Source organism: Meles meles, chromosome 8, assembly GCF_922984935.1.
Source record: "Meles meles chromosome 8, mMelMel3.1 paternal haplotype, whole genome shotgun sequence".
NCBI classification, from domain to species: Eukaryota; Metazoa; Chordata; class Mammalia; order Carnivora; family Mustelidae; genus Meles; species Meles meles.
The window spans coordinates 81,002,700-81,022,656 of record NC_060073.1 but is presented as its reverse complement, the minus strand read 5'-3'; the positions used below and the strand labels follow the sequence as shown (position 1 = coordinate 81,022,656).

The window sequence follows — 19,957 nt, the reverse complement described above, 5'->3', positions numbered from 1 at the left end:
TTTTCATTTTTATTTGAGAATATTAAGAAATATATTTCTACCATGTGTGATAAAAATTTCATTATAGAACCAATAAAACATTTGAATTTTTCCTCAGGGTATTACTTGGTATTCTTAAATTAAATCTTAAAAAAAAAAACAAACAGTCTAATTTGATCTGGCCTCAAAAACTTAAGAAAATTAGAACAGATTTAAAATCTTGCAAAAGCCATGAAAATAAATTGCTTTTTCATAATGTAGGCTCTTTGGGAGATTTTTGGTGAACTACATGTATTTTGAATTACTTTGCATATGATAAAAAATGCAAGAGAAAGAATATTGGGCTTGGATTCAGGAGATCTGTATTAGAATCCTGGCTCTTAATCTTAGAACAAAGTGAAGTTTTCAGCAACCCAGTGAACCATCATAAGATTACAAAACTTTCTCTCTACCTCATAATGTTTTAAGAATCCCATGAAAAAGAATATGTGAATAGCTCTGCAATATAATTACCAACACACAATAAAGGTGTTTTTTTCTTAGTACATTTGCTTGTATCATCTGGAAACACATCTAACGAAAGATAATGCTGATTTTAGAAAAAACAGACAGGATCAGTATAACACATTTACAGAATCTGTGTTTTCTAAGGGATCAAGTTTATATGGTAACTTTGGTGACTGTGAACCTCTCTACTTCTACTCTCCCCACCCCCCCCCCAAAAAAAAATTCAGACTCTTAACTAAAACTGTGCATTAAGTACTAAAACAACAGAGCCAACTACGGGGTAATGGAAGTTGGGCATAAACCCTTACTGTGATTTTCTTTTATTTTCAGTGTACTTAAATGAAGCAGGGTTCAACTTTGTGAGAAAATGCATTCAGGCTATAGAAACAAGAGGTAAGTGTTGTCTAACAGGTACATTATTACTGTTATGTAGTTCTTATAGTTCATTCTTATATAGAAACCTCTCAAAAATTCATCATTAACATGAAATTAACTTCAAGTATATAAATGAACAAGTTACTTAAATATACAAATAACTATACATATAAATATATATATAAATATAAAAATAACTATACAAATAAATATACAGTTTACCCTGTATTTCTTTTTAATGATTTTCCTTTATAAAGGCTTTCTTTACTTCTTATTGATAGACTTTGTGTTTTTTATTACTATAAGCACATCTTTGATTTTTTTTCAAACTTTAGTGGAGTAAGGTTCTTAAAGAACTTGTCTTCCTCCTTTATATTCTTTCCCTCAGTGATTTCAGTCAGTCACAATTCTAGTACCTTTCCTCTCTGTAGTCATGACCTCTCACCTGAAGCCCACTCCAGGTACATATTACATTCTTTTAATTACAGGAAAACTTGTCTAAACAAAACTCATATTAGGCTTTGAAATTCTGTGAACTTAGGCTCAGATTTTGGTGCTGCCACATAGAAGTTTTGAGAAGTTAAGTGTATTTCTTAAATTCTCTGAATCTGTTTCCTCATCTTCAAAATGAAGATGTAAATGCCTTCCAACTCTTCAACATGCAGGACTCCATGACTGAAGAAATAGAGGATGAGAAATACTGATTATCATATGATAGTTGTCTTTCTCCGATTGACTTATTTCACTAAGCATGATACGCTCTAGTTCCATCCACGTCGTCGCAAATGGCAAGATTTCATTTCTTTTGATGGCTGCATAGTATTCCATTGTGTATATATACCACATCTTTATCCATTCATCTGTTGATGGACATCTAGGTTCTTTCCATAGTCTGGCTATTGTAGACATTGCTGCTATAAACATTCGGGTACACGTGCCCCTTCGGATCACTATGTTTGTATCTTTAGGGTAAATACCCAGTAGTGCAATTGCTGGGTCATAGGGTAGTTCTATTTTCAACATTTTGAGGAACCTCCATGCTGTTTTCCAGAGTGGTTGGACCAGCTTGCATTCCCACCAACAGTGGAGGAGGGTTCCCCTTTCTCCACATCCTCGCCAGCATCTGTCATTTCCTGACTTGTTAATTTTAGCCATTCTGACTGGTGTGAGGTGATATCTCATTGTGGTTTTGATTTGTATTTCCCTGATGCCGAGTGACGTGGAGCACTTTTTCATGTGTCTGTTGGCCATCTGGATGTCTTCTTTGCAGAAATGTCTGTTCATGTCCTCTGCCCATTTCTTGATTGGATTGTTTGTTCTTTGGGTGTTGAGTTTGCTAAGTTCCTTATAGATTTTGGATACTAGGGTAGGGGGATAGGAGAAGAATAAATGAAACAAGATGGGATTGGGAGGGAGACAAACCATAAATGACTCTTAATCTCACAAAACAAACTGGGGGTTGCTGGGGGGAGGTGGGATTGGGAGAGGGGGAGCGGGCTATGGACATTGGGGAGGGGAGGCGAACCATAAGAGACTATGGACTCTGAAAAACAACCTGAGGGTTTTGAAGGGTCAGGGGTGGGAGGTTGGGGGAACAGGTGGTGGGTAATGGGGAGGGCACGTTTTGCATGGAGCACTGGGTGTTGTGCAAAAAGAATGAATACTGTTACGCTGAAAAAATAAATAAAATGGAAAAAAAAAATAAATGAATACATTAAAAAACAACAAAAAAAAAATACTGATTATCATTTTCCTTCTTAATGCTTTTTGCATTCAAATAGTGGTAAATGAACAGGGGTACTTTGCTACTTTGAAGATATTTGAAAGACTTTTGGATACTATTCAGTGTCTTCTCTGAGAAATATGTGTTGTGGGTGTTTCTAGGGTAGATTTGCTGAAGTTAAACTGCAAAACGGAGCAAGTTGCTTTCAAATTCAGTATAAGTATATGCCTGAAGCTTTTAACATTTTGTACTTGTGCTGATAGTCTCAAGCCATTCTCTTGTGATTTTTCTTTTTCATTAGGCATCACTATTTTAGGCCTCTACCGAATAGGAGGAGTAAACTCCAAAGTTCAGAAACTCATGAACACAACATTTTGTAAGTTTTGGATGAACTGGTTACTTAATTTTTGTATTATAGATAATCCAAACCATAGCTTTCTTTGAGAATTATACTACTGCTTATCTTTGAATATTTTCAATTAATATTTAAAATTAATATTTGCATTCAGCTTTTAAGGTTCAGTTATAATAGACGAACAATCAGAATTTGGGAGGGATCTTTTTTATAATGTTGGACTTTTTCTCAAGTGTCCTTTGATTAACTAGAGGTGCAGTGAGATTTATGGATACTGGATTCAGATTGCCTAATTTGGAATCCTAACTTGCCATTTAAAAGCTCTGTGACCTTGGGTAATTTATTAACCTCTTTTGTGCCTCAACCTTCTCATTCATAAAATGGGGATAATAATAGTGCCTGCCTCATTGAGAACTATGAGGATTGTTAATTCATATAACATACTTCGAAGTATTCTTGGCAGATGGTAAGTACTCTGTGATGTTAGCAATTAACAATAATTTGATTTGGAACCCTATTATTCCACAAGAAATCTTTGAGGTTTATAAAGCATCAAAATAAGATTTGCATCAGTTCACACAAACAACAATCCTGAACTGTTGGCACTCTAAGGAATAAGTGTCTCTCTCTCCTTGACCTACTTAGGTTTGTGTCCATCTTCTTTATGGTGTGAATGATGTTTTGAATTGCATAGTTTACACACCTTATTTTTTACTCTTTTCAGCTCCCAAATCCCCTCCTGATATTGACATTGATATTGAATTGTGGGATAATAAGACAATAACAAGTGGACTAAAAAACTACCTCAGGTAAGGAAGGTTTAACTCTATTCTGCCTGTGATGTCTCTCTTGCTTCCTTGGGCAGTTGCCATGTGATTCCTCAGAGCTCCTGTGCATGAACTTCACTACTTAGAATAATTCCTTCACTTCAGGTGAAATAACATAAGGTAGTAATGTTTATATTTAGTGTTTTGGAGCTTATACATTCTATTTCAAATAATAAACTTAAGAGGCTACAGTATTTTATGAATACTAAATAATACTTTGTTTCATATTATATGTGGTGTTTTCATATTTTATTTTTTTAAAGTTGAAACTAAAAGTTGTCTTTTGTTTTGTTTGTCCCAATATCTGAGAGAGATTTTGCTATTGTGGTTCAGTAGTTCTCACAAAGTGAAAAAAATCCCTCCCCTTTTTAGTACAGTTGTGCCAAGAATTACTATAAGGCCTTTGTGTCTTTTGAGGTCTGCATTCTGGGACTGCCTAGAGCAGCCCTCCTAGGACTTGATCTTACTCCCTAATACCCAACTCTTAAAGAAACACTGAAAGTTCAGGGGAAATAAAAAAGATATTACCATTCTAATGCCTGCTTCTTTATCCATTTTAGATGCCTTGCAGAACCATTGATGACTTACAAGTTACACAAAGATTTTATTGTTGCAGTTAGTAAGTACACTTCTGTTGGATGTATTATGATTGATGTAATTTTATGCTATATCACTTAGAGGTGTAAATTTAAACCAACTAGTTAAGATTGTCCTACATATTACTTAAGAAACTGTCAATCTGATATTTAATAGCTGACAGTATGGTTTGTAAACTAATAAGTTGTGAATGATGTATTAAAGACCTAAAAACCATAACGCTAGAAGACATAGGCAGTAATTCTTTAACATTGATTGGAGAAACATTTTCCTAGATATGTCTTCTCTGGCAAGGGAAATAAAAAGCACAATTAAATATTGGGACTACACCAAAAATGAAATAAGTTTTGCACAATGAAGGAAATCATCAACAAAACAGAAAGGCAGCCTACTGAATGGCAGAAAATATTTGCAAATGATATATCCAGTAAGGGGTTAATATCCAAAATACATAAAGAACTTACACAGCTCAACACTACAAAAACAATTTGATTAAAAAAGTGGCAGAGGCCCTGAGTAGATCTTTTTCCAAAGTAGACATACAGATGGACATTAAATACATGAAAAGATGCTCAACATCACTTATCATGAGGGAAATACAAATCAAAACTACAATGAGATATCACTTCATACCTGTCAGAAAAATTAAACAACACAGGAAACAACAGTTGTTGGTGAGGATGTGGAGAAAGGGGAACCCTCTTGCTCTGCTGGTGGGAATGCAAACTGGTTGTAGACACTCTGGAAAACAATATGGAGTTTCCTCAAAATATTAAAAATAGAATTACCATATAATCCAGTAATTCCACTATTGAGTATTTACCCAAAGAATATGAAAACACCAATTCAGAAAGATATGCACACCCTTATATTTGTTGTAACATTATTTACAATGGCCAAGACATGGCAACAGCAGAAGTGTCCATCAGTATGTGAATGGATAAAGAAGATATGGTATATATGCACAATGGAATATCACTAAACCATAAGAGAGAATGAAATCTTGACATTTGCAGCAATGTGGCTGGACCTAGACAATATAGTACTAAGTAAAATAAGGCAGACAGAGAAAGATCAATACTATGTGATTTCATTCATATGTGGAATTTAAGAAACAAAACAAAGAAAAAGACAAAAAAGAAACACTCTTCAATATAAAGAACTAACTGGTGGTTGCCAGAGGAGAGGTGGTTGGGGAATAGGAGAAATAGATAAAGGGAATCAAGTGTGCCCTTAGCTTGATTTTTTAAAAAAACTTGCAGAATGAAATAGAATATTTTGCCACTTAATAAGAATTCCTTGGGGTGACTAGTGTGGTAAGAAGAATTATTTTAATTATATTTTACTCAATTGATGAATGTTAGTTTCTTATAAGAACAACTTTATGGTTAAATAGACAAGACTACAAATATGTACGGTCAGGTATGCTACCTACTCATACTACACACTATATTCCTAAACCTGAAGAGAAGAGTCAGGTATTTTTGGCAGGTAACAGGCACTTTCATCAATCCTTTTCCCCCCATTTATTGATAAGGATCATGTATCTATGTCATTTATTTGGGTCTATGAATGCTATAATGGGATATATATAGAGAGAGAGATAGATAGGCTAAATTCAAAAATTGTGAGGAGGGACTCAGTAAAAACATGTAACCTAAGAAATTAGAAATATGTACTTTTAAAACATTGAGACCAAAGTGCTGGGTTGCCATCTGAGCCCATCACAACATGTAACAATCAGGACTTAGCCTTTCATTGTTAAGATATATGAGGTGTGACTGTACAAAGCATTTTTCACAGTCCCAAGAAAGAAAGCAGTTGCATTAATTTATTATCACACATTGTAATGTCACAGGAAATGTTGTCTGCTGATAAGTGTCAGATAACATTGAGTGACCTTGGTTTTCAATCCAGCATTCATGACTGACCACATGATCTCATAAACACCTATACCACTTAGCTTTCTCCTGAAAGCTCTCCAATCTATATTCTTTTCATCAAAATCTATCTTTATTAGATAAACAAAACTTGGAAAATGTAGAACTGACCTCTCATTTTATTGACTAGGTCCCTGAGTGGGCCAGTGACTTTGTCCAAGAACACTAGTAAATTGATGGCAAAATCAGAACTTCAAGCCAATTTTTTTTTTTTACTCTACCCTAGAACTCTTACAGAAATTTTGTGTTACAACAAATGGCATTTGAGCCACTTAGCTTAAGTAGCTAAATGAACAGCTTGTTTTAATAGAAACATTTGGCTGTAAGCTATTTTTCTCTACTTCCATGGCAAATAAATAATTCACTACCATGATAATTGAAATATATTCTTATAGATAAGAATTCATCTTTTGTCTGGGTCAAGGATAATCCCATGTACCAGATAATAAGATAATAAAATTAGATATTATTTGGAAATTCAGCTCTGTAAAAGGGGGAAGTTAATCAGAAATTACAAGCAATCTCACAGGATTCCCTGCCAGAGTATGGATCAGGCCTTTCACAGGCCACAGCTACGAAGTACAAAAATGTAAATTGATGTTTCTCTTCCCATACTTTTAGGAGGGTCTCTCCTCTCTGTTCTTTGCAGCGTATCTGCCTTATTTATATCTCCCTTTCCAGTCGGATTTTCTTAGCTTTGGAGCACATTTGGTCACATCAACCCTGGTCTTACATGTTATGCCTTTCCACATATATAAGCAGACAGATCATAGTTTTGCTATCTCCATTCCAACCCCTGGGAGCCCTTGTGTTTGTTTGGCCCAGTTTGAGCCAGGCTCTTTCCTCACCTCCTTTTGGGCATTTTTAGGGAAAGGGCATGGCAGGGTCACTTTAGAATTTTCTTCATTCTGAAGTGTCAGATGTTTCTCTAGCTGACATGACAGTGTATTGGCTTTTGCCTGGCTTTCTTTAGATGGTTTTTTACTTTTCAGATTTTACCATTGTCAACATGGGCTTCAAATGTATTAGGCCTTTGTTGACATAGCAACCCTGACACTTCAGAAATGTAATTCCCTGTTGTCTTTAAATCTATAAAATTTGGAAAGGAATGCCTTCTTTCTTTGTCTGAAGGAGTCACTAGGAGGTTTCTGTGTGATAAGGTATATTATATTGCCTGGCACATTAGGCTGTCTGTAACAATTCCTGTGATCACTCACATTGCTGAAGTTTTGATTCGGTCCTTGTGTAGCAAAAACAAAGGAGGTGATGAGTTATGGATGTATGGAAGTTCAGTGGCTACAAGCACAGGTCTGGATTAGCTAGAATGGGCTAGTTTAAATTCTTTACTTAACTAACTTCATGACCATGGTCAAGTCACTCAATTGCTCTAAGCCAGTGTTAGTGATAATACTTACTTCATGAAGTAATGTTTATAAGGCATGAAGGTGGGAGTGGTTGTAATGTTTAGATGTTAAGTTGTAATTACTAGATTATATACACATTTTAATGCAATTTAAACTTGAACATTTGAAACCTTTATGTTATAGAATCTGATGACCAAAACTACCGGGTGGAAGCTGTACATGCACTGGTGCACAAACTACCAGAAAAAAACAGAGAGATGCTGGACATCTTAATAAAACACCTTGTCAAGTAATTCTCTGATTTATGTTTTTCACCTAACTACTTGTTCAGCTGTTAAAGTTAGACTTGTTCATGTCTTTCAAAAGTGTATGATGGTGGTGCAACACTGTTGTTATAATCAGTCTATGGAATATGCTTTTAAAAAAGATGTGACACTTTATTTTTAAGATATATCTGTGTGAGTGTGTGTGTTCTGTGTATGTTTACACTGCGCAAAGGATTAGCTAATGTTAATTTCAACTGTTAAACTGATGACAAAAACCTTACATGTCAACTTAACAATATATGAAGGAGTATATGTTTTTTTTTCCCCCCAGTTCCTTCAGATGCATCATAAGCCCTAAGTTTGAAGATCACTTCTCTGTGTGACTAGTATCAACAGGTTTTGCCAGGTCAAATTGCCACTCTAATGTTAATGTCTTTCTCTGAATTCATAGCATCACTTGGTCTCTGAAGATTTTTCTGACTCTGCTATTAGTTCATATATGTATTTAAAAATCCAGATAAATAGATATCATATTAATCAAGTTTCTACAGAGGAACAGAACCAATAGGATGATCGTGTGTGTGTATGTATGTAGCTATACGTGTGTGTCTATATATATATATATATATATATATATATATATATATATAGTGTTTGTGTGTGTATTTTGTGTGTGTATATGAGAGAGAGATTGATTGCAAGGAACTGACCTGCACTATTGTGAAGGCTGGTAAGTCTGAAATCTGCAGGGCAGCTGGTAGTCTAGAGACTCAGGGAAGAGTTAACATTGCAGCTGCAGTCCAAGGCGGTCTGGAAGCAGGATCCCCTCCTCCTCAGAGGACTTCAGTCTTTTTTAAGACTTTCAGCTGATTGAATGAGGCTTGCTCACATTCACATGGAAGATAATCTGCTTTATTCTAAGTGTACTGATTTAAATCTTGATTTTATGCAAAAATATACCTTTCCAGAATCATGTAGAATTATGTTTGAACAAATATGTAGGTACTGTGGCCTCATAAATCTGCCTAAAGTTTCTCTCTTTTTCATACGCACACACACATGCATTTGCCATGCTACTGTAAACAAAAGTCCAAATTCAGATTTTTTTTTTAAGTTTATTTATTTATTTGAGAGAGAGCAAGGGGAGGAGTAGAGGGAGAAGAAGAGGGAGAGAATCTCCATCAGTCTGCCCACTGAGCACGGAGCCTGACACAGGCCTTGATCTCATCATCCTGAGATCATGACCTGAGCTAAAACCAAGAATTGATGCTTAACCAACTAAACCACCCAGGTGCCCCCAAATTCAGGTTTTAAACTTAAGAATTCCCTTACAGGCTCATATACAAATAAGGAGATTTTCCATCTTAGCGAGATTCACAATTAAATGGTTGTTCCTTAGTTGCTTACTATAAGTAGTTACCCACTTTATGCTACTTTGAGATAGCACATTTGAAAGAGTACTACATAAAATTTTAATAAGTCTCATCTTAACCTGCAGATAAGAATATGAATTGACCTCTTACCCCTTGAAGTAAGAAGGAAATCCACTAGAAACTGCATCATTTCAAGTTCATTATTAACTGTTGCATATGGCAATACATCTTTTTTTTTTTAAATCAATTTATTTATTTTTCCAGCGTAACAGTATTCATTGTTTTTGCACAACACCCAGTGCTCCATGCAATATGTGCCCTCCCTGTTTCCCACCACCTGGTTCCCCCAACCTCCCAACCCCGCCCCTTCAAAACCCTCAGGTTGTCTTTCAGAGTCCATAGTCTCTTATGGTTCGCCTCCCCTTCCAATTTCCCTCAACTTCCTTCTCCTCTCCATCTCCCAATGTCCTCCATATCATTTGTTATGCTTCACAAATAAGTGAAACCATATGATACTTGACTCTCTCTGCTTGACTTATTTCAGTCAGCATAATAACTTCCAGTCCCGTCCATGTTGCTACAAAAGTTGGGTTTTCATCCTATCTTTTTTTTTTTTATAAAGATATAATGTATTTTTATCTCCAGGGGTACAGGTCTATGAATCAACAAGGTTTACACACTTCACAGCACTCACAATAGCACATACCCTCCCCAATGTCCATAACCCCCTCCTCCCTCTCCCAACCCCACCTCCCCCCAGCAACCCCCAGTTTGTTTTGTGAGATTAAGAGTCATTTATGGTTTGTCTCCCTCCCAATCCCATCTTGTTTCATTTATTCTTCTCCTATCTCCCTAAGCCCCCATGTTGCATCCCCACGTCCTCATATCAGAGAGATCATATGATAGTTGTCTTTCTCCGATTGACTTATTTCACTAAGCATGATACCCTCTACTTCCATCCACGTCATAACAAATGGCAAGTTTCATTTCTTTTGATGGCTGCATAGTATTCCATTGTGTATATATACCATATCTTCTTTATCCATTCATCTGTTGATGGACATCTAGGTTCTTTCCATAGTTTGGCTATTATAGACATTGCTGCTATAAACATTCGGGTGCACGTGCCCCTTCGGATCACTATGTTTGTATCTTTAGGGTAAATACCCAGTAGGGCAATTGCTAGGTCATAGGGTAGTTCTATTTTCAACATTTTGAGGAACCTCCATGCTGTTTTCCAGAGTAGGTTGCACCAGCTTGCATTCCCACCAACAGTGGAAGAGGGTTCCCCTTTCTCTGCATCCTCGCCAGCATCTGTCATTTCCTGACTTGTTAATTTTAACCATTCTGACTGGTGTGAGGTGATACTTCATTGTGGTTTTGATTTGTATTTCCCTGATGCCGGGTGACGGGGAGCACTTTCTCATGTGTCTGCTGGCCATCTGGATGTCTTCTTTGCAGAAATGTCTGTTCATATCCTCTGCCCATTTCTTGATTGGATTGTTTGTTCTTTGGGTGTTGAGTTTTCTAAGTTCCATATCGATTTTGGATACTAGCCCTTTATCTGATATGTCGTTTGCAAATATCTTTTCCCATTCTGTCAGTTGTCTTTTGGTTTTGTTAACTGTTTACTTTGCTGTGCAAAAGCTTTTGATCTTGATGAAATCCCAATAGTTCATTTTGCCCTTGCTTCCCTTGCCTTTGCCGATGTTCCTAGGAAGATGTTGCTGCGGCTGAGGTCGAAGAGGTTGCTCCGTGTGTTCCCTTCAAGGATTTTGATGGATTTCTTTCTCACATTGAGGTCCTTCATCCATTTGGAGTCTATTTTCGTGTGTGGTGTAAGGAAGTGGTTCAATTTCATTTTTCTGCATGTGGCTGTCCAATTTTCCCAGCACCATTTATTGAAGAGGCTGTCTTTTTTCCATTGGACATTCTTTCCTGCTTTGTCGAAGATTAGTTGACCATAGAATTGAGGGTCTATTTCTGGGCACTCTATTCTGTTCCACTGATCTATGTGTCTGTTTTTGTGCCAGTACCATGCTGTCTTGATGATGACAGCTTTGTAATAGAGCTTGAAGTCCGGAATTGAAATGCCACCCACTTTGGCTTTCTTTTTCAATATTCCTTTGGCTATTCGAGGTCTTTTCTGGTTCCATATAAATTTGAGGATTATTTGTTCCATTTCTTTGAAAAAAATGAATGGTTTTGATAGGGATATTTTGATAGGGATTGCATTAAATGTGTAGATTGCTTTAGGTAGCATAGACATTTTCACAATATTTATTCTTCCAATCCAGGAGCATGGAACATTTTTCCATTTCTTTGTATCTTCCTCAATTTCTTTCATGAGTACTTTCTAGTTTTCTGCATATAGATTCTTAGCCTCTTTGGTTAGGTTTATTCCTAGGTATCTTACAGTTTTGGGTGCAATTGTAAATGGGATTGACTCCTTAATTTCTCTTTCTTCTGTCTTGTTGTTGGTGTACACAAATGCAACTGATTTCTGTGCATTGATTTTATATCCTGACACTTTACTGAATTCCTGGACAAGTTCTAGCAGTTTTGGAGTGGAGTCTTTGGGTTTTCAACATATAGTATCATATCATCTGCGAAGAGTGATAGTTTGACTTCTTTGGCAATTTGGATGCCTTTAATTTCTTTTTGTTGTCTGATTGCTGAGGCTAGGACTTCTAGTACTATTTTGAATAGCAGTGGTGATAATGGACATCCCTGCCGTGTTCCTGACCTTAGCGGAAAAGCTTTCAGTTTTTCTCCATTGAGAATGATATTTGCGGTGGGTTTTTCATAGATGGCTTTGATAATATTGAGGTATGTGCCCTCTATCCCTACACTTTGAAGAGTTTTGATCAGGAAGGGATGCTGCACTTTGTCAAATGCTTTTTCAGCATCTATTGAGAGTATCATATGGTTCTTGTTCTTTCTTTTATTCATGTGTTCTATCACATTGATTGATTTGCGGATGTTGAACCAACCCTGCAGCCCTGGAATAAATCCCACTTGATCGTGGTGAATAATCCTTTTGATGTACTGTTGGATCCTGTTGGCTAGTATTTTGGTGAGAATTTTTGCATCTGTGTTCATCAAGGATATTGTTCTGTAATTCTCTTTTTGGGTGGGATCCTTGTCTGGTTTTGGGATCAAATGATGCTGACCTCATAAAATGAGTTTGGAAGTTTCCTTCCATTTCTACTTTTTGGAACAGTTTCAGGAGAATAGGAATTAGTTCTTCCTTAAATGTTTGTTAGAATTCCCCTGGGAAGCCATCTGGCCCTGGGCTTTTGTTTGTTTGGAGATTTTTGATGACAATTTCAATCTCCTTACTGGTTATGGGCCTGTTCAGGTTTTCTGTTTCTTCCTGGTTCAGTTGTGGTAGTTTATATGTCTCTAGGAATGCATCCATTTCTTCCAGATTGTCAAATTTGTTGGCGTAGAGTTGCTCGTAGTATGTTCTTATAATTGTCTGTATTTCTTTGGTGTTAGTTGTGATCTCTCCTCTTTCATTCATGACTTTATTGATTTGGGTCCTTTCTCTTTTCTTTTTGATGAGTCTGGCCAGGGGTTTATCAATCTTATTGATTCTTTCAAAGAACCAGCTCCTAGTTTCATTGATTTTTTTCTATTGTTCTTTTGGTTTCTATTTCATTGATTTCTGCTCTAATCTTTATGATTTCTCTTCTCCTGCTGGGTTTAGGGTTTCTTTCTTGTTCTTTCTCCAGCTCCTTTAGGTGAAGGGTTAGGTTGTGTACTTGAGACCTTTCTTGTTTCTTGAGAAAGGCTTGTAACACTATATATTTTCCTCTCAGGACTGCCTTTGCTGTGTCCCACAGATTTTGAACTGTTGTGTTTTCATTATCATTTGTTTCCATGAATTTTTTCAATTCTTCTTTGATTTCCTGGTTGACCCATTCATTCTTTAGAAGGATGCTGTTTAGTCTCCATGTATTTGGGTTCTTTCCAGCTTTCCTCTTGTGATTGAGTTCTATCTTCAGAGCATTGTGGTCTGAAAATATGCAGGGAATGATCCTAATCTTTTGATACCGGTTGAGACCTGATTTGTGACCCAGGATGTGATCTATTCTGGAGAATGTTCCATGTGCACTAGAGAAGAATGTGTATTCTGTTGCTTTGGGATGAAATATTCTGAATATATCTGTGATGTCCATCTGGTCCAGTGTGTCATTTAAGGCCTTTATTTCCTTGTTGATCTTTTGCTTGGATGATCTGTCCATTTCAGTGAAGGGAGTGTTAAAGTCCCCTACTATTATTGTATTATTATTGATGTGTTTCTTTGATATTGTTATTGATTGGTTTATATAGCTGGCTGCTCTGACATTAGGGGCATAGATATTTAAAATTGTTAGATCTTCTTGTTGGACAGACCCTTTGAGTAGGATATAGTGTCCTTCCTCATCTCTTATTATAGTCTTTGGCTTAAAGTCTAATTGATCTGATACAAGAATTGCCACCCCAGCTTTCTTCTGATGCCCATTAGCATGGTAAATTGTTTTCCACCCCCTCATTTTAAATCTGGAGGTGTCTTCGCGTCTAAAATGAGTTTCTTGTAGGCAACATACTGATGGATTTTGTTTTTTTATCCATTCTGATACCCTGTGTCTTTTGATTGGGGCATTTAGCCCGTTAACATTCAGGGTAACTATTGAGAGATATGAATTTAGTGCCATTATTAGCCTGTAAGGTGACTGTTACTGTATATTGTCTCTGTACCTTTCTGATCTACTACTTTTAGGCTCTCTCTTTGCTTAGAGGACTCCTTTCAATATTTCCTGTAGAGCTGGTTTGGTGTTTGCAAATTCTTTCATTTTTTGTTTGTCCTGGAAGCTTTTGATCTCTCCTTCTATTTTCAATGATAGCCTAGCTGGATAGAGTATTCTTGGCTGCATGTTTTTTCGTTTAGTGCTCTGAATATATCATGCCAGCTCTTTCTGGCCTGCCAGTTCTCTGTGGATAAGTCCGCACCAATCTTATATTGTTACCAGTGTATATTACAGACTTCTTTTCCCGGGCTGCTTTCAGGATTTTTTCTTTGTCACTAAGACTTGTAAATTTTACTATTTACTATTATTTACTTGTAAATATTTACTATTACTTGTAAATTTTACTACGGGGTGTGGACCTATTCTTGTTGACTTCGAGGGGGGTTCTCTGCACCTCCTGGATTTTGATGCTTGTTCCCTTTGCCATATTAGGGAAATTCTCTCCAATGATTCTCTCCAATAGACCTTCTGCTCCCCTATCTCTTTCTTCTTCTTCTGGAATCCCAATTATTCCAGTGTTGTTTCGTCTTATGGTGTCACTTATCTCTCGAATTCTCCCCTCGTGATCCAGTAGCTGTTTGTCCCTCTTTTGCTCAGCTTCTTTATTCTCTGTCATTTGGTCTTCTATATCACTAATTCTTTCTTCTGCCTCATTTATCCTAGCAGTGAGAGCCTCCATTTTTTATTGCACCTCATTAATACCTTTTTTGATTTCAACTTGGTTAGATTTTAGTTCTTTAATTTCTCCAGAAAGGGCTTTAATATCTCCAGAGAGGGTTTCTCTAATATCTTCCATGCCTTTTTCGAGCCCAGCTAGAACTTTCAGAATGGTCATTCTGAACTCTTGATCTGACATATTTCCAATGTCTGTGTTGATTAGGTCCCTAGCCTTCAGTACTGCCTCTTGTTCTTTTGTTTGTGGTGATTTTTTCCGCCTTGTCATTTTCTCCAGGTAAGAGGATATGAAGGATCAAATAAAATACTAAAAGGGTGGCAAAGACCCCAGAAAAATGCACTGTAATAAAATCAGAAGAGACCCCAAATTGTGGGGGGGAGAAAGGGGATAAAAAGAGGTTCAGGGAAAAAAAATTTTTTAAACAAAACAAAGAAAAAAGTATATATTTTATATAAACTAGTCAAAAAAGTTAAAGAAGAAAAGGGTAAAAGTTTTAAAAAATTTGGCAGAAGAAAAAAGAAAGAAAAAATTTGAAAAACAAAAATTTAATTAACCACAAGAATAAAGAATCATGGGGAGAAAGCCATGAGTTCCGTGCTTTGCTTTCTCCTCCTCTGGAATTCCGCTGCTGTCTTAGGTATTGAACCTGCTTTCCTTGATAGATGAACTTCGTCCTGTCTGGATATTTTGTTGATCTTCTGGGGGAGGGGCATGTTGTAGTGACTCTCAAGTGTCTTTGCCCGAGGCGGTATTGCACCGCCCTTACCGGGGGCGGGACTAAGTAATCCGCTCGGGGGTTTGCTTTTGGGTGCTTCTATTCCCTGAATGCTTTCCGTAGAGTTCTGGAGGACGGGAATGAAAATGGTGGCCTCTTAGTCTCCAGCCCGGAGCAACCGAGAGCCCGGGGCCCCACTCCTCAGTGCGCCCCCAGAGGACAGTGCCCAGTCACTCCCGTATCCCCAGCCTCTAGCAGCGCTCCGAGCTCACCCAGCCCGTGACCAGTTCAAGGTAACCCCGAGCTGAGAGCTCAGTCCTTGGCTCTGTCTCTGTAGCCGGCTTCTCCGTTCTAACACCTGCGAGCTCTGCGACACTCCGACGCCCCCGGTCCTTCTGTGACCCTACAGAACCTGGGGCCATGCTGACCCCGCGTGCGCTTCACCCCGGTTTAGCCTCTGGAGCAATGTCCCTCAGTGAAACAGACTTTTAAAAGTCCTGATTTTGTGCTCCGTTTCTCCGCCGCTTGCCGGGAGCCGGCCCCTCCCCCCGCGGTCTATCTTCCCGTCGTTTTAGATTCACTTCTCCGCCAGTCCTACCTTTCAGAATGTGGTTGATTTTCTGTTTCTAGAATTGCTGTTCTTCTCTTCTATCTCCCATTGGATTTGTAGATGTTTGCAATGTTTAAATAAGCTATCTACCTGATCTCCTGCTACCTGATGTAGTCTCAGCCTGCTATTTCTCTGCCATCTTGACTCCTCCCTCCTGGCAATACCTCTTTTAAACAATGAGGAAGGATTCTTGGTCAGATTTAGTCTTGAATTATGTGTTGAATTGTGTGACCTCTTTATAAAATTTAACCACATTGTACATAATGGGCATTCTCTTGTTATATTGAAGCTAATTTTCTAGCAAAGTCTTTTTAAATTGCTTTTAAAATATACATGATTGTCCCATAAAAGGTTTTTATTTAGTTATCCAGAATGTTAGATGTACTCAAACTTCCTCCTTTAATGAATGTGCGTGGCTTTGGTACCAGGAATAACAGAGGAATAGTTTGTGGCCATAGAAGAGTGCTTAAAATTCTTTTGCCCATCCTTTACCACCATTCTTGGCTTTTTTCCTGAACCTACAAAAAGTTAATCCCCATTGACTGAGCAGTATTATTGAAATGTCTGTTCACATCACCAGTGACTTAAGTAAACTATAAACACGTAATATCACTCATGGTCCCTGACAACCTTAATATATCTGAAGAAAAGAGAATTTAAAAGTGATCTGTATTGGTCACTATCTAAAGAACCTGTGAAGATTGATTCCAAATTTCCATTAATTAACTCTGAGACATGGTATAAACCATTACTTCTTTCCGAGAATCATTTTCTTTGTCTTTAAACAGCTATCTGTGGTATCTTCTTCAACTCCAACTTTGAATATTTAAAAGGGCAGTTGGATGTCTGTTCGCTACAACAAATTGAGGAAATGAGGTGTAGAAATAGCGGAAATGTGGGGTGATAAGTGTTTATATTGATTGAGTTAGATCAGCAGAAGTGAAATTTAATGAAGAGAAAATTGTTCATCCAACTATTCCATCTTCTGTGCAACATAGTCATAAATCCTCCTTTTCAAAACCAAATTTTTTTATTTATAATTTTTTTAGGATTTCCAAATTTTTTCCTCACGAGTTCAGTATTAATATCATTCCAGTTTACTCACACTACCAGCAACTCATATTCTAGCAAGAGTAACTAAAGCCAATTTAATTACAAGGAAGATTAATGTTTTGAGATCGTATTTCCTAGAAAATTATTTAATCTTATCAACTCTATAGGGGTTCTTACTCTTCATAGATGAGAAAACTGAAGCCTAGAGATTGTAACTAACTTGGCTGATTGCTGCCCAGCTTCTAAGAAGTTGGATGGATCCAAGCTTCAAATCCAGACATACTTTACGTACTACTTTCTTAGTAGATGCTCTGATACATACTAAGCAACTAATACACATATGTATTATAATATGTATTATAATGCATATACAGAAATATGTGTATATATAATATTTGGTTATGTAAAAAGAAAATTTGGAATGAAATGTCTTCCTATTCTAACCAAGAGCTTCTTAGTTTCAAGAGTTCTTACTCTCTCAGGTACAATGGAAAAATTCAGTCAGTGAGACGGTCAGTTCTTCCTGTCCTATGCTAGGATTTGCATAATATTCAAAATCCTGAATTCTCCATAAAATTTTACTTTTGCTTCCGGAATGTAGTTAGGCCCACTTAGGTATAAACATAATCGTGTTATGCTTCTTTATAGAACTTTGTATTTTGACAGTGTGTCTAGAAGTAAGATAGAAAAGGCAGTGGTTAACCTAGAAGATTGATCAAATGAATGAGGTTTCTTCTTAAGAATATATCAATTGGGGCACCTGTGTGACTCAGTTGGTTAAGTGTCTATGACTCTTGATTTCAGCTCAGGTCATGATTTCAAGGTTCTAAGACCGAGCTCTGCACTCAGCAAGGAGTCTGCTTGAGATTCTTTCCCCCTGCCTTTCCCCCAACTCCCATGTACATGCACTCTTTCAAATAAATAATCTTTAAAAAAAAAAAAAGAATATATCTAATTTCCAAATTAAATTAGTCAAAGTCATTTTTGGTAGTTTCTGGGGTAAGGTAACTTGCTAAAGTCAGTAACACCAGAGGCTTTCATTTTTACTTTAACACTTTCATTTTCATTTTCAAGCCAACACTGATGCTATACCATATCTCCTTTTCTTACTGTTTGCCTAATATAGTCCCAGCACTAAGGAGGCACTCAGGGACTTTTGAATGGATGAGAGGATAGATGGGTGGATGGATGGAATGGAAAAGGAAGGTTAGAAACATTCATTGGCCAGTTGCCTTATGTAGGGTGCTTAAGAAAACCCCTGACTTATATTCAGGAGACCTGAATTGAAATAACATCTCTGTCCCTAATTTGCTGTTACATGGAGTACATCATTTTTACCCTAGGAGTTTTGCTTTAAAAAAAAAAGATTTACTTATTTGAGAGAGGAAAAGAGAGAAGGTTAGAGGGGAGGGGAAGAGAGGGAAGAAGAAAGACAAGACTCGTGCAGAATGCAGAGGCCATTGCAGCCCCTCCCAGGACCCTCAGATCATAATATGAGCCAGAACCAAGAGTCAGACACTTAACTGATTGCACCACCCAGGCACTCCAGTTTTGCTTTTTTTTTTTTTTTTAAATACCTATACAATAGGAAAAACTAACTTCCTGGAAGGATTAAATGCAATAATATGTATGAAAATGCCTGGCACTGGGTTCTCAATAATATGTTTTAGTGTATCTGAATATGATTCCAACCCATCTAATATTAACCGTCTGCTCTAAAAGAACTGTAGTACCCTAGATAATCCCTAACAACTTATAATCTCCCTAGGGTGATTATATTTGATTTAAAATCTCAAGATTTATTCCTTTAATTAAGCTTAATTAATTAATTAGCTTAATTAAGTAAGTAATTGATTAATTATTTTACTTAGCTAATGTTAACTTTTTCTGTCTTTTTTTTTTTTTAAAGATTTTATTTATTTATTTGACAGAGAGAGATCACAAGTAGATAGAGAGGCAGGCAGAGAGAGAGAGAGGGAAGCAGGCTCCCTGCTGAGCAGAGAGCCCGACGCGGGACTCGATCCCAGGACCCCGAGATCATGACCTGAGCCGAAGGCAGCGGCTTAACCCACTGAGCCACCCAGGCGCCCCTTTTTCTGTCTTTTTAGGCTATACCCACATTTGCCAATTGGGAGTGGCTGAACCTGACTACTTAGAAAAACTAACCTATTATGGCATATTTTACATTTTATTTACACCACAAATTTGGTAAATGAGAACATTGCCTAATTATTAAACATTCAACTTGGGCTATTTTTATTGTTCTTATTTGCAGAGTATCACTACACAGCCAACAAAATCTCATGACTGTCTCTAACCTTGGTGTTATATTTGGCCCAACTCTCATGAGAGCACAAGAAGAAACTGTGGCTGCCATGATGAATATTAAATTTCAGAATATTGTGGTTGAAATTCTGATCGAGCACTATGAAAAGGTAGGCTGGATTTTCGTGTGGAAGTATCAAATCCTGTACTTTGCTTTTAAGAAGGAATTTTCCATTTGTATTATCTATGAGTTCATTGTGATCTCAGATTCTTATAAAGTATCAGTCTTGTACATTTTGTGTAAATTGCTTCTTTTTTTTTAAAGATTTTATTTATTTATTTATTTGACAGAGGGAGATCACAAGTAGGCAGAGAGGTAGGCAGAGAAAGAGAGAGGGGGAAGCAGGCTCCACGCTGAGCAGAGAGGCTGATGCAGGACTCGATCCCAGGACCCTGAGATCATGACCTGAACAAAAGGTAGAGGCTTAACCCACTGAGCCACCCAGGCGCCCATGTGTAAATTGCTTCTTCATGGG

The 19,957-nt window shown here is 37.2% G+C and overlaps 1 protein-coding gene across 8 annotated transcripts in view; it reads left to right on the top strand.

Annotated features, from left to right (window-relative positions):
* Positions 1 to 19,957, top strand: part of ARHGAP42 (Rho GTPase activating protein 42) — a 314,994-nt gene that overhangs the window by 271,625 nt on the left and 23,412 nt on the right. For all 8 annotated transcript variants that reach the window (XM_046017388.1, XM_046017387.1, XM_046017393.1 and 5 more), the window contains 6 exons: positions 817 to 879; positions 2,886 to 2,960; positions 3,664 to 3,748; positions 4,327 to 4,385; positions 7,851 to 7,956; positions 19,432 to 19,591. In XM_046017388.1, the coding sequence (XP_045873344.1) occupies positions 817 to 879; positions 2,886 to 2,960; positions 3,664 to 3,748; positions 4,327 to 4,385; positions 7,851 to 7,956; positions 19,432 to 19,591 (548 nt within the window). The remainder of the gene's footprint in view (positions 1 to 816; positions 880 to 2,885; positions 2,961 to 3,663; positions 3,749 to 4,326; positions 4,386 to 7,850; positions 7,957 to 19,431; positions 19,592 to 19,957) is intronic.